At 42.3% G+C, this 15,037-nt stretch overlaps 1 protein-coding gene across 3 annotated transcripts in view; it reads right to left on the bottom strand.

The window, feature by feature from the left end:
• Window positions 1-14,251, bottom strand: part of EGFLAM (EGF like, fibronectin type III and laminin G domains) — a 74,653-nt gene extending 60,402 nt beyond the window's left edge. Inside the window, exon 1 of one of the 3 annotated variants that reach the window (XM_072031632.1) lies at window positions 13,723-14,251. In XM_072031632.1, the coding sequence (XP_071887733.1) occupies window positions 13,723-13,843 (121 nt within the window). In that variant the 5' untranslated portion in view covers window positions 13,844-14,251. The remainder of the gene's footprint in view (window positions 1-13,722) is intronic. The other 2 variants (XM_038169727.2, XM_038169726.2) reach the window with 2 other exon arrangements.
• Window positions 14,252-15,037: the final 786 nt, after the last annotated feature.

The following is a 15,037-nucleotide window of genomic DNA, read 5'->3' as shown; positions in this document are numbered from 1 at the left end:
AGGGCAAAACTCTGGATGCTTGTAGCTCCCCCTACAGTTTAGGTCAGAAGTACCCCTCATCTCAATATTCAGCATGAAATCTCTCTGAATTAATCTCAGTGCAAAACCAAAAGGAGTTGCTGGAGGAGAGCCTGCCTGCTGGCTGGCCACTCGCTGTCACCTTGCTGATGCAACATGGGGCCATGGAACACATCTGGAACAAGGAACAAATGTTCACAGGTTTCCCCTGCTCCTGTCCCTCAGACAAGTCCATCTGCCTCAGCTCTTGCCAGACAGAAGACCTGTCTCAGTGGTGGTCCCCCCTGCAAATGTCCTGTCCTCTGAATCTGGATCCTGTGAATACCTCAGAAAGTTTTGTCTAAAAAATAAATAAATAAATAAATAAAGATAAATAAATTAGAAAGGGGGAAACAATTTATATAAAAATAAAATGAATCACATTCTGTGCAAACATGGTCATTCTCCTTTCCAGCCAGCCAAGCACAGAAAGTTTGACATTGTCCAAAATGCTTTGATGAGACCAGTAATGGAAGCAATTCCTTTGTGCCCAAGCAAGGAAGCCATTAACCGAGGGGGAGCACTTGCACACATACTAGGACTATGTGCTGTAAGAGTATAGCAAATACAAGAAGGGCATGAGGACTCAGCTATAGATGAACAGTGCTGAACTGATAACTTCATATTTGCTTCACCATTTACAGCTGTTTAGTTTCTTGTTTATAGATCTATTTGGTTTTGTACTTCCTAAAATACACAAAAACAGCTAAAACTGTGAAGAAGTAAGCAAACAAGCTCTCCATGGGAGCAGAAGAATACATAAATAGTCTCTCTCAACTTGAGTTAATTTTACCATTATTTAAATTTCTCCTTCACAAGAGCAACTCTAATTAAAAATGGTTTGAAAAACAAACAAACAAACAAATAACCACCTTATCCCACCTATAGAGGTGTCATTACTATTGTGGCTCACCCTGCCCCAGCCTTCATTCAGCTCACCCTCCATTACTTACAGTGGAAACACTCACAATTAAGTAAATCTGTATTCAAAGAACTGACAGATTCCTAGAAGTTTAAGGATGACATGGTCCTCCTGCTCCCTCTCACTTGCCATGGGTGAGAGATGAGGTGCTGGTGGCCTTTCAGAGGGTGCTGACAGGAGGTCAGGATACATCCATGCAAATCAGCCATGTGCCTAGCAGCATTTTGCTCTCCCCCAGAGGCCAACAGGCGTGCAACTTGTCCTCTGCCCGTGCATTGAACTCCTACATACCACCATCAAGGTAGCTACCAGAGAAGTGCCTGCTCCAGCTACGGCAAGAAAACTGCTAGTGCAGACAGAGGCAAGTTCCTTCCTCCTCCCAGTCAAGAGGTGACCCCATAATCTTACTACAGAAGAGAGCAGTTTCTGAGAAAATCTGGTGAAAAATAACCTTTAAAACAAATACATATGTAATGTCTACAAGCTTCAATACCAAAGTGCTTCAGCTGAGCTGGATAAAGCTCATCATGTTTTAGTGGACATTTCAAGTTTGATTTTCATTCTGAATTACACTGGAAACAGACTGACTGATAACGGTGGTTTTTAAAGTATTCATGAATGGAATATCTGAAAAGATCAGAGTTGTAATATTTTAGTTTATAATTTTATTATATTATGCATTTGATCTTTTCTTTCCTTTTTAGCTTTTATGGTGTTTCAAGACTTGCAGTTAGGCAAAGGTACTTACGGTCATGAAATAATATAAAAATAATATAAGGGATACAAGTCACCTGCAATACTGTGGTAAATCATTTAAGGTGAACAAGATGATTCATTTCATCTTTATTAGTTTCCTCTTCAGAAAAAAAATAATAATAATAAAAAAAAAATCTTTAGACTATAGATCAATAAAATGAAATGGTTTCTTCATTATTTTTTTTTGTCAATCTCTCTGGATAACTGCTAAGAGGTACTGACTGAAGGATTATATTTTCTGGGTTGATGTGCCTCCTATGTGTGTCCCATGAAACAAGATAAATTTGCAATTGAAATGCTGGCTGTCACTACAAACATCGTGAAATAAGAAACAGGAATAAAAACCTTATGCAAGACAGTTCCAACTAATTCTCCAATGAAGTTTTCAGAACAAATCTTCTCCAGAAAGACAAATTCTTTTTGTTTCAAGCTTTACTTAATTAATTTCATTAATTCATCAAAAAATTATTTTTATTGAAATGGTACTTAATCATGAAAAGTTGATTTTGAGAAAAAACTTCTATCCACTCCTAGTGTTGAAACAAAGTGTATTGTGGCCCATAATACACTCTCCCACTGAAATGATGATAGGGTCTTTTTTCCTTTCTCTGCTTTTTACAGACTGAACTAGGTTACGTAAACACCACAGCAGCACGAAGACAGCGTGACAGACCAAAAAAGGTCAGGAAATCCTAAATGAAAAAAATGTGCCATCTTTTCATCTCTTTGAAGAATTTTCCAGCTCCCACTGCTGGGTACATAAGAAAGCAAGAATCTCCCAACCGCAATAATTACAAAAGATGATGACTGAAATAAGGGAATCTCAGATGGTCCCTCTTGATCCTGCTTGTGGTGCACTGAGCAGCAGCACCAACATGGAAAGCATCAGAAAATGCAGTAATCTTGATGGTCACTGCTCTGCATGAGTTGCCTACTGGAGAGCAATGCAAGAGGGGATGGATGTTGCACATGGGGCAGAAAGTTGCTAGTTCCTTTCCCAGTCACAGTACTGGCAGAGCCTGGATCAGAGCACAGCATGTATCCTCACACCACTGCTAACCCATGGGATCCCGACATGAGGAGACCCACTGGATCACCTACACATCATCACCATCAGCAGCAGCGCACACACCGCAGATATTATGGCGCTACAGAGGAAGCACGGTTGTTCAGCAGTCCAGACCACACTGCACAAACCTTTGGAGTGATGAGCCCCATCTTGCTCAGTTCTTAAAAATACTGTAATAAACCCAACAGAAAACCTCAACATCAACATAATGACAGATTTGGACCCACATGATGTTTTTCTGTTGCAGTATATATTGTCTGTTATCCGCCCCAGGTACTCTTGAGGTGATGCTCTTGGGAGTTTTTATAACCCAAGGAAAAGGAAGAAAAGAGGCAAAGCTCCCGACAAGTTACAGTACAACACAGGGAATCCTATTAAAAACAAGAAGGCACAACGTCAGTGGTGACTTCATCATGGCTTTTCCTGGCTTGCCTTTGCCATGGAGACTGCAGGAAAGAAGGCCAGAGAGGAGAAGCCCCACTGCCTCCCTGAGCTCCTCCAGCCAGGCTCTGCTGCCAGCAGCTCTGCATGGTGCACAGTGACCCAGCCTTCCAGCTGTGAGAAGAATCAGAAACTGATTTTTCAAAGAATCTCTGAAGAGCTAGATATAAGAAAAAAAATAGTCTACCCATGGTTAATTATGCACTGGCACAGCTTTGTGGGGAATTTCTGGTGCTGAAGGCTAAAAGCAGGGTAAAGCATTATCTCCAGGTAAAGGTCTGGTTTGTACCTATCCTGCCTTTGTGAGGAGGGACAGACAGGGCAATCTCCACAAAACTCTTATAACCTTTTGTCTCTGATAATTACTGATGAGAAGGCTAAAATAATTGCATGAATTATAACCACATGTAAGATACTAATTGAAATAGTTCTCCGAATGGAAGTGTTTCCTACTTCCAGTACAGACATGGTATAGACAGATTTTAAAAGCCCCACCAAGACACTCAGGATGCATAATGTCAGGTGTACTTCTGGAAGCCTGAGCCAAAATCTAACACTTACACCCTAAATCCAGGCTTGCACTTCATCTGTCAAAGCCCCAGCTCTGGAGCAGGCTGCCACAATTCTTGATGTCTCTGCTGCACCAGCCTGGCAGACACCTTGCTGCACCCTCACCTTCTGTGCTGCCTTGCGTGTTATCCGATGGAACTCAACCCACTTCCACGGAAGAAAAAATGCTATTCTCTGTTCTCTTGTGGGATATGTAACTGAGATGTTAGGAGCACAACCGTGAGATGTGCTCCAGAAGCAAAACAGGGCAAGTGACAGGACACCAGGACGTGGGAGGAGACAGCAGGTGGGATAGGGACCCTTTCTAAACAGATGTTCTGGTTGAAGTGCCCACCTCCCTCTTTAAGTAACAGGTACTGTGAACCTCTCCACAGGTGCCCACTACTGAATAAATACACGGAAGATTTGGGAGCTTGCTTTAGCAAAACTGTTTCATTGACCGTAAAGATTAAAAATGGATTATGTGCCTAAATTGAGCAGGTCACTCCTCCTGCTATTATTCTTTCCTTTTATATTTTATCACAAGAAGCTTATATTAAATTTTACAATGGTTTAGTATTTATCTTTATCCACACTGATAATATTCAGTCTAGTCTAATATTCTAAACATGAAGATGTTTTCTTCATGTTTATGGCAAGCATGTTATCAACATGTTTGCCATAAGCCACACTGAGACATATGGCCCTCCAAACTATATCAAAAGCAGAAACCAGAGAACATGAGCAAAGCTGATCACTCAGTGCTTAAAGCTCATAAACAACTCTTAGGCATTGCTGATAAAAATAATCCATACTAAGTAGACTTTTACTGTTCTGAAATAAAATGATAAATTAAGGATGAAAATCAGACTGTTACATTTTTTCTTAGTCCTTATGGGTAAATGTATAGGGTAACTACATACCAAAGGCTATATTAATTATCAAATTATTATATCAAAGGCTACATAGCAAAGGCTATATTAACTATCAAAAAAATTAGCTTCATATGTATACATATATATGTATGCATAAAGGCCTATTAAACTATAAGAACGCCAAATAAATAACTTGAAATTTTATTTTCCCATCAATAAATAACACTTAAAGCTGTATTTTTTCAGGAGTTTACTATCCAAAGCTTATTATCTTCAATGGGAACCACAGCAAAATTGTTCATGCTACTTGAAAAATACTCTCCTTGATGTCTCTTAATCTCTTTGCTTTACCTAAGAAAAATTTCTCTCTCAATGTTCCTTAGATACAAAATGCAAAAGTGAACTCTCAAAGGAGTAGTTCACTTTGTACAAGAAACAAAATTCAAGGGGGGCTTCTGGAAAAATGGAAATTTCTCAGAGAGAAAAACCTCACAAGCACAAGTGTATTATGTACACACACACAGCGACACTCATACATAAAGATTAAGGTACAAAGAGGTCAAAGCTGGCCATATGACAAGCAAAAAATGTGTGGGCTGAGGACAGGGCACATCAACCACGGCTACCCAGCCAGTCAGCCCCCAGCACATACTGGTGTTTGTGGTTGTTCCTCTCCAGATGTAGGACTTTGCACGTCCCTTTGTTGAACTCAGTGAGGTTCCTGTCAGACCATTTCTCCATCCAGCTGAGGTCTCTTTGAATGGCAGACTCCACCCTTTGATGTATCACCCAGCTCCTCACAGTTATGTATCTTCAGCAATTTGTGGAGGTTACACTGTCCCACCACCTAGGTCGCTCATGAGGATATTTAACAGTTGGTGTTGCCAGTAAAAACTGAGGTGAAGAAGGCATTATGCACCTCAGCCTTTTGCATGATTTTTGTCACCAATTCTCTTTCCATCCGCATTTTCCCTACACTTTGTTTTGCTGCTGAGACAACTGCAGAAAGTCTTCCTGTTGCCCTTCATGTCCCTTACCAGGTTGGACTTTGGCTTTCCTAACCCCAATACTGCATGCTCAGATACAGTCTGTATTCCTCCTGGGTCACCTTACCCTGCTTACACATCATGTATGTTTTCTTTTTATTCAAGTTTCCACTACAATGATGTCCTGTCTGCACTTCCTTACTGGTGTGCATACACTTGGGATGGGACCCATTCCCAAGTTGCTGGTTTCAGGGTCCCATATCTGCTTTTCTTGTCAACCCAACCCTTTGCTTCCTCGCCTGACTGTGGGGTCGCATCTTCTCTCCTTTGTCATTCCTAGTTTGAAGCCCTACTCATGGGTACATCCAACCTGATGGCAAAGATGTTTTTGCACCACTTAGGTGGAGCCAGCCCTCTACCCTGGAAGAGGGTCTCATAGATATAAAAGCAAACTCAGACAAGGACTAGAAATTTCTGTGTTTCTACAAGAATAGAATTATGTAACAACATACTAACTTATGGCACTAAACCTACACCATAACTTCTGTGCATTGACAGAAAGACATAGTTAGATAGCACTGTATAATGATCCTAACATGACAGGAGAAGCCAGCACAAATGCAACTGTGGTTTTATTAAAGGCTACAGGAAGACAGGTCAGGGAACAAATGTGGCATCTTCTCAAGGAGCAGGAAATTATTCTCCATATCAGTTCCTCCATAAGGATTAGGACAATTTCACTGTCTTCTGCAGACAGCGAGTCTCTCCATAAACTATTTCTAACAGGAATATATATATATATGTATAAGTATAAGTAAAATAAAATTATTTAAAAATAGTATGTAACTGAAATAGAAGGGTTTTGTTTGTTTGTTTGTTTGTTTGTTTTTTAAACCTGAATCCCTGCACTAATGTAACATAGGACATGGCCATATATCAGAAGAACCAGAATCAAGAACTGGTATGTGAAAGCAGAGAGAGTGACAGTGAGAGAAAAAACCTTTGCTGCAAGACAATGAGACATGGAAATACATCCCAGTGTAAGAAGAGACTGGCTACTAAAGCAAACAGCAAATGACCCATGCACAGCCACAATGCCAACAGAGCTAATATCTAATACTCCCAGCTCCTCTCAAAGTGTTCCCTGTTCTGGTGGTTTCCACAGCTTTTATACTCAAGTCCTTGGCCCTAAACCTCACCAGAGCAGCTGCCTCACCACACAAGCTGTGTCCTTCTCTTGGCATTATCTGGTTCAAATGCATCTTTCTTTACCCATTTCTGATCATTTTAAGCGTTGCCCAGTCCTCTGTGACTTTCTTCCCCTAATATAGTGCAGATTTCTTTTTTCACTGTACTTATGTCTTACTCATATGTCTTACTACTCCACAGATGTAGATGGCTCAGACATTCTCATCTCAAGCTACCAAGCCAAGTCCATTAACCTACATGTATATATGGACAGAGTTGCAGTTCTTGACCATAGACCTCCCCATACCATGGTGCTGCTAGTTTGACTGTGCAGTTGAGATGAAAACAGGAGCAACCTGCATGAAATGGGATCATGTAGGAACAGGAATGTCAGGAAACAAGAACGTGAGCTAAAAATGCCAGGATGCTGGTCTCCATGTGCATGGCTGGAGAACCGGCTGCAAAACCATCACCTCTTGAAACAGCTATCTTCGTAAAAAGCCTGCTTATTTTTAGAAAGATGTTGCCTTCTGTGATTATCTAGAAAGCAGGATATGAAACAGAACTAACATTTCTGTTCTAAGTAACAAGTTCTGGCTTCTGGTAACTCTAATTATATAACAAAAGTTTGGATCCTAGACACTAATTTTCAATCATTTGCAGTGTATGGCCTTTGTTCGATTTTTTTTCCTAAAATGATCTTTTAGCTGAAATTTGTCATGTAAGCAGGAATAATCTGAGTGAAATTCTCTATAATCTTTGCCCTTAGGGGTTTTTTTATTTATTTTCAGAAGATTTTTAAGCTCAGCAACACAAAGCTGGTCTCAGTTTATAACTTTATAATGTGCAATAATGCCTCCGACACATCAGAAGAATTGGAATAATTTCTGTATTTGAAAGGTGCATGCTCAACATTCACAACATGCTCATTTCCCCTCATTTTAGAAAGGCAATTCAAATTGCAAGTTCAAAACATACACAGATGTTGATATTTGACTGCACCATAATTTTCACAGGTGTCAGAAAATTTAAGTGACTAAAAATCATGAGAGGTGTGCAGGATAATTTGCCTTGGGATTCTTCCAGCCTTGGAGATCTTTCTCTGTGAGTTACACCAGCTTCACTATCCTCTGAGTACACGGGGAACTCATTGTTCCCTTTTCAGAGCAATTGCTTTTAACACAACTGTTGTCTGCACTGTTTCAAAAGTGTTTATCAACAACAAGGTATATTAGAAGATAATCTATCAACACTTGGCATATGAATTACAAAAATCCAGAATGTGATAGCACCTTGTCATGGTTCATCTCTTCCAGGTCTAAAAATTATCCAGGATAACTTCTGGCAATGCCTGAATGAAAGATCTTTTTTAAGAAAACAAAGCCAGTGTCTTTTGATTGTCCAATTACATGTCCAGCAAGTCACTAACAGAAGAAATGGTTTTCCCCACAGCCTGCTAGTGGTCCTCTTCCTGTTGGATAAAATGTTCCCTGGGTCAGTATTGTGTGGATCTCTTTCATTTCAAGGCCAAAATCCTTAAGAGCATTCCCCATGTGCAGCCCTTACTCCTGGGTGTAATTACACAGTGCTGTGCTCTGTAGAAGAACTGCTGTGAACCTAGTGTATTTCACACTACACACTTCTCACCTGGAGGGTTTTATGGATCACCACACACCGTATCATTAGCTACCTTTGGGTTAGCTAACTGCTTCAATGGAGCTTTCCCCCTAAGCCTCCAATTTTCAGTGGCTTATGCCATCCTGAAGCAGTTTCTTTCAAAGATGAGCTCTGCTGTGATTGTTCTCAGCTCAGAGACCCTGAAAAGTCTGAAGAAAAAAAAAAAAACATTCACATTTTCTGTGTCTTGGTTGTTCACATTTAAAAGGTATGGGGATTTTATTTATATGAAAGAACTAGTTTGGTTTTCATGTGTAAGTATCTTCACTAAAAATAAAGAGGAAATCAATTCTCGCCTGTTCTTAGCCAAAAGTATTTCCTTTCAGTTGGAATTAATTGTGAAGAACAAGTTTTAGGTATTGTTTCCTTTTTATTTATTTATTTGTTTGTTTGTTTGTTATTCCCAGAAAGAACATTTTTTTGCACAGGAAAAAAAAAATAGGAAATTTGAATCAGGATCACATAGTTAACATAGTCTCCTGCATGCCTGTGGTTTAGGAAGTCTTTTATTACATAATCACAGAGCATTGCTACACATTCACCAACAAACAGGGGACCAAATTGTGCACTCTTATGTATGAAATAATCAAATTATTAACCACTTCAAAGGGGTGTAAGCCCTCAGTTATAGGCTGACCCCAATATAAGTTTGATCTAAGGAATGGGAAACTCCCAGGAATACTCTGGGCTAACTGATGAGTTTGTGGAGCACTGAAGAGACCTCATCCATTGAAATTTTCTGTGCTAAGACAACAGGGTTTTCTCCTGCTCCTTCGGATCTCTCAGATGACCAGTACTCAGAATCCTTCCCGTTAAGTTTAACCTTAAAAACATTAATTTGAGCATTGGATGTGCTCACTCATAAAGAGATATACAGGCTATATAATGTGCCCTGCCTAGTCCAGTATATCTGTTATTAGTGTAATTGCCATGCATCGTCCAGAGAAAAGGAGAGGTTTTTTCTGCAAGACACACTGCAAGATATGGAGACACTCACCTACACAATATTAGTAAGGTAAAAATGTTAATTAAGCCTATCAGCCTTGACTAAATTGAGCTGTGTTGACCAGCATATAAAAGTCTTCCTACACTTTAATGTGGCATGACTGGAAAAGGATAAAAGTACAAAACCAGCCTAACTCCACTTTTAAAACAGAAAGCCTGGCCTGAGAAGGACTGGCAAAGCCTCAAAGCAAGTCTGTGGCAGCCTCAGGACAGGATGGTTTCCCAAGGCTCACTCTAGCACCTTTAACTCCCAAATCACCCCTCTTTTCCTAAGGTTGGGGGAAACTCAACCACTGGTACAGGTATAATGTCACAAATTTTTAAAATTCTGTTACCTAGTTTTACCTTTCTGAGTAGTGGTGGAAGGCTGTACTGTAGTTTTGGAGGCAGCATCAGTAAAATGCTGCTTAAGAAACACACTTAGCCAAAGTTTCCTTTTACAGTGGAAGATAATGACTTCAGGATGGACAGAACTGAACACACTGTGCTGCGAATAAGATTAACTAAAATCAGAAAACATAATTCAAAATGAATGACTAACAGTGGCATATGAAGGAACATGCTAAAGTGAAATAATTTTGTGCTTTCCCAGATAAAAGGTTATTTTCTTTCCCAGAGGCCATTAAGAGAATGCTGGTAGCTCCCAAAGAAACACCTTCACAAGGTGCTGGTGGGATTGATCAATGTTAGCAACAATTACCAGAATACAGGCCACAGAGTTACGACACCAAGCCCAAGCAAAATGAAAATGTCACACAATGTTGTGACACTACTTGTACTCTTACATGATGAACAACACCAAATCCATACATAGTTACTGTTTGTTTGAATGTACTGATATTCAAGACATTGAACAGTGTATTCTGATAGCACATTTTGACCTATACCTGGAAAAATAAAAGAATTATATTAATCTCCCCCCAGATATATTATTCATGTTTTCTTTATTGGTTCTATGTCGCAGATATACAGTGTCTCTGTCAGCGCTGCAGCCCTAGCATCAGGAATCATCCCTTCTTCAAACTCATTCCTTTTCTTAAAGAGATTTTGGATTCAGCAGCAGGTCAGCCTTATCCTTACATGCTTTACCTGTGAGATTTAATAAGATAGAGATTTACAACCCATTCTAGTATTGTTCCACCAAATTTACTATATTTTAAAAAGTAAAATAAAAGCCTTCTTTCCCAAAGACAGATACATTTTCCGTGTGTGTAGGCCTGATTTTCAGGGTAGCCTGACCTATTTTGATATCTAAATAGGGCTAGATTTTCAAAAGTGTTCCATATCCAGCAGCTCTTATTATAGCCAGATTTTCTAAAGAATTCAACTACTTCAGTGCCAAGTTCTCTGGAAAAAAAGTCTTATACTGTACTGCTGACCTGGGAGCTGAGCCCTTTTGAAAATCTGGCCCTGATATTTAGTGCTACACTCTAGTAAAGTCTTCTTCAGACTTTAATAGGTCTGAGTCTTCCTGCACTTACACACCAAGTCTACCAGTATGGTCATCTGGGAAACTGCTACAAGCTAGGCAATTCAAGTCCGATCTCTGTTTATATTGATTGGTAAGCATAATAACAACAACAAATCCCAAAGCATGAGATATGAATATCTTATTTACTCCATGCAGACCAACTCAAGGGTTTTAATATTTTATAGGGCTTTGGAACTTTACATTCTGATACTAAAGAAGTATTAACACAACACAGTGCAACAAGTTCATGCAATGAGCATCCATGGGAAATCACTTAAGGAGTTGGCTCTTTCCTCTATAATTCCCTAAAATCATAGAACCATTAAGATTCAATGATATATGTTTATATCAGTAGTAGTGTTACACATTGCAGGCTAGGTTTAGGCTTTTCAGCGTTCAGTCAGTTGATAGAAACTTAAAACAGAAAAATCTGTGGCTTTGTGGAAGGCAAAAGAAAAAAAAAAAAAGAAAACAAAACAAAACAAAACAATTTAAAAGCAGCAGCATGAGTGCCAGCTTCTGGGAGAACAAGATTTAGAGAATCCCAGCCTAATCTGTTCCCAACTACCCTGCTCACCACACGGTGTCTAAGGATTTGTTTTAAGCCCTGTCCAAAGTGTCTGGCATAATATTTCTTTGTCTCCAGCAAATGTATCATGTAACTGTAAATAAATGTTCAAATGAGTTTAACAGTCATCAGGATGTTTCAAATTTGAGTACAACAGCTTTTTTTCCTGAATTTAACAAGCTGCATTTATGGCAATTTTCCTATATTATTTATTTTTAACTTCACTAATACATTTTTCACTCTGCTGCTTTCTTGGAATTACAAAATTGATCTTTGTAAGCTGCGCTCTGAATGAAAAATTTGGAAAAATGGAGATGCATTAGACTACCTTTTTTCTTTCAATGCACAAGACCTGCCAGCCAGCTCCCATTATTGGAAATTGGTTTTATTGCTTTTCTCTCAATATGACCTTTTGCTTGCACCTCAGATACAACTTCTGTGCAAGACCCACTTCCACTGCTATTAAAAAGGCAAAGTGAAAGGGGAACAAGAAACATTTAAAAGAACTTTTTGGTATTGTTTCTCTTCTTCATCCACTACTTTTGGATGTGCAAGTAAATGACAGTTCCCTCTTGCTCTTGGCTGTCAAGCATATGATAAGGTGCAGGAAAAAGACAGAGATGTGGGTTACCTTGAGCTACACCTGTTCTCGGTGCTTTGACAATGATATTACACAGCACAGACCCAGCCACGGGATTCTGGGGAGCCTGCAATTCCAATAGCCCTTGGCAGAATGCAGATGGGATTTAAATTATACACTGCTGCACAGAAGCTCTCTGGGAGACCTCCTTCTTCAAATCTCGCTACAAGTGGATTTTAAAATGTTTGCACAGGTTTTGAAAAATGCTTCCAGGTAAAACTGACCACTTATATGGAAAAAGAGAAAGAAATGTATAATTGAATCAATCAAAACCTGAAAGAACATAAGTAAGGAAAAAAATAATATGTAGCTAACAAAAGTATGGTACACACAGCACAAGTGTATTAATTCATCTCTTCCACAGTACCTCGACTAATTTGTTTCCAAGCTTTAAACTATTATAATTTAATGCGCAGGAATTCGTTTCCTCCATTTTTGTCCTGGTGTGAAGCAAGTAGACCAGTACGTTAAAGAAATCTCTAAAAATATTTACACTTTTCCGCCCCCAACTCCACAAATCCAGTATTTTAATGCAATCAGTTAATCGTCTCATTCACAACTACTGTCCACCTAATTTCCTCAAGTACTTAATGGTGGCTATTATGATCACCAAGGATCATGGGACTAGATCCCTAGGAGACAAGGTCAGACCAGTAAAATTAGCCATCTGTCCAGTGAGGGCTTTAAGCTCAGGCTGCATTTAAGTATTAAGTTTCCAACTGTATGGGCATATTTTTTCCCCCGAGAGCAAGAAAAAAAAAAAAAAAAAAAACAGCGACAGAAACGTTTTCTCACAGACAGGGTCTCATCCTGCAAACATTTTGACAGCCAAGGCAAAACGTACTTAAACTTGTTAAACTTTCCACTGGTCTGATCCCGCTGAAGGCAGCGACACAAACCAGCGCTGAGCCCCAGTTTAGTCCCTGGCGCTGCGCACCGCGACTTCTGGACGTGCAGGAAGCCCAACTTTCACCATGCTCCGCGTCCCCCCTCGGTTTAACCTCCCCGTCTCACAGGCTGCAGGGGCTGTGGCGGCTGCCCAGGGTACAGGCTTTTAACTTTTCTCCGCCGAGGACCGCGCACCGCCCGGTTGAGATGCCTCGGTTCGGGGTACCTGCGGGTTTGGGTGCACTTCTCGCCTCCTTGGCGCTTCCTCCCACATTTGCTACTCCCTGCCTTGCATCCTTCGCTACCCACGCCGCAGCCTCGCTGCCCAAGACCGGAGGCTGGCACGGAGGCCAGAGGCAGAGGTCCTGCCCGGTGCTTCACGGACCAGGACGGACAGACGGACGAGCCCGAGAAATGTATCCCCGGCGTGCGCTCCCGCACGGCCCCGCTGGCGTCCCGGCGGGGAGGATGCTCCAGGAGGCGAGGACGCTCCGAGAGGGAAAGGGTGCTCCGAGGGGGACGACTCTGCTTTTAAAAGGTGGCAAAACTTCACGAAGAAAGCGAGCACCTGGGAGAACAGGCACCCCAAATCCGCCCCCCGCCCCCCGCCCCCCCACCCCCCCGCCTTACCTTGCCGGCGGGGGATGCTCCTCCGTGGGGCGGCCGCGCAGCCGATGCACGAAGCCAGCAGCAGCAGCAGCAAGGAGGAGAGGCGGCGGCAGGGACAGGGACAGGGTCCCGGCACCTCCATGTGCTCCGCGATCCCCCGCCGCCCCCCGGGCCGGGGGCTGGGGGCCGGGGCCGGCGTCCCCCCTGTGCTCGGCAGCCGAGCGGGGAGCGGGGCTGGGGCGGGCGCGGCGGGGCTTTTACCGAGCCGGGAAGGGAAGCGGAGAAGGAGGAGGTGAAAGAGGAGGAGGAAGAGGAGGAGGAGGCGGCGGCTGGGTCCGGCGCTTTGATGGGATTACAGCCCCCCCCGGGGCGGGCGGCGGCCCCGGACCGCCCAGAGCCCCCCGCAGGGAGCCCCCGGTGCCGCCCCCCCGGCCCTGCCCTCCCCCTGAGGTTGGGGTGTCCTCGGCCCCCTCCCGGTCCCCGGCACCCTGGGATCGGCTGGCCCTCGCCCCGCTGGAGCTGAAGCTCGGGTGGGGGGCTCCGGACTCGTTCCCCGGTTCCCCTGGGAGGGCCGGGGCCGGGGTGGAAACCAAGCCCGGGGCAAGGCGGGGAGAGGATTCGGTGAGGAAGTTGTTGCTGAGTTAAGAGGATGAAGTGAGTTTAATCTCCCCAGATGGAGGCTGAGAACTATCCCGGCCACTCAGACTAATATAGAAACTCGGTGGAGATTGGAGGGGATGGGGGGAGGAAGGCAAGGGGAAGTCATGGTGTTCGAGGATCCCAAGAAAAAAACAGGAAGGGCTGAGCCAGGAGCAGCCCAAAGCATCCCTTCGGAGCAATATAATGTTGGTGGGACAAAAACTCACACCCAGGATCCCTTTGAAATTTAACAGACAGAGTGAAGGTGCGAGAAACTTCGCATTAGTCAGGCACAGGATTACCTGCCCCCCGCTTTAGGTCTCATCCTAATCTCGGTTAGTTAGAGATCAGTTTAAACCCCGAGACATCAGAGTTGTTATGTCTTCAGGGTTTGTGTGGGCTTTGTTTTGAAAATGAACCTCATTTGTTTGTTTTGCTGTTCACTTTGATAGCTGCAAGTGGTTTTGATGTCCATATAAATTATGCATATTTATACAGTCCCTTTCTGAATGTTATTAAATTCATAACACTGACACTGTTCAGTGAGTTTCAGGCTCTAATTTTATGGCATGGCATAGGGAGGGGTGTGGAGGGGAGGGGGGGGGTCAGAAGAAAAACTGTCTCTCTGCAGGAACAATGCTGAGACATGAGAATATGGAAAGCTGTACCCTCTCAGGGTACGAGAGAAGACAAGGAA

Source organism: Anas platyrhynchos, chromosome Z (genome assembly GCF_047663525.1).
Source record: "Anas platyrhynchos isolate ZD024472 breed Pekin duck chromosome Z, IASCAAS_PekinDuck_T2T, whole genome shotgun sequence".
Classification (NCBI taxonomy): Eukaryota; Metazoa; Chordata; class Aves; order Anseriformes; family Anatidae; genus Anas; species Anas platyrhynchos.
The sequence above is the reverse complement of the archived record's forward strand: the minus strand, read 5'-3'. Positions and strand labels throughout refer to the sequence as shown.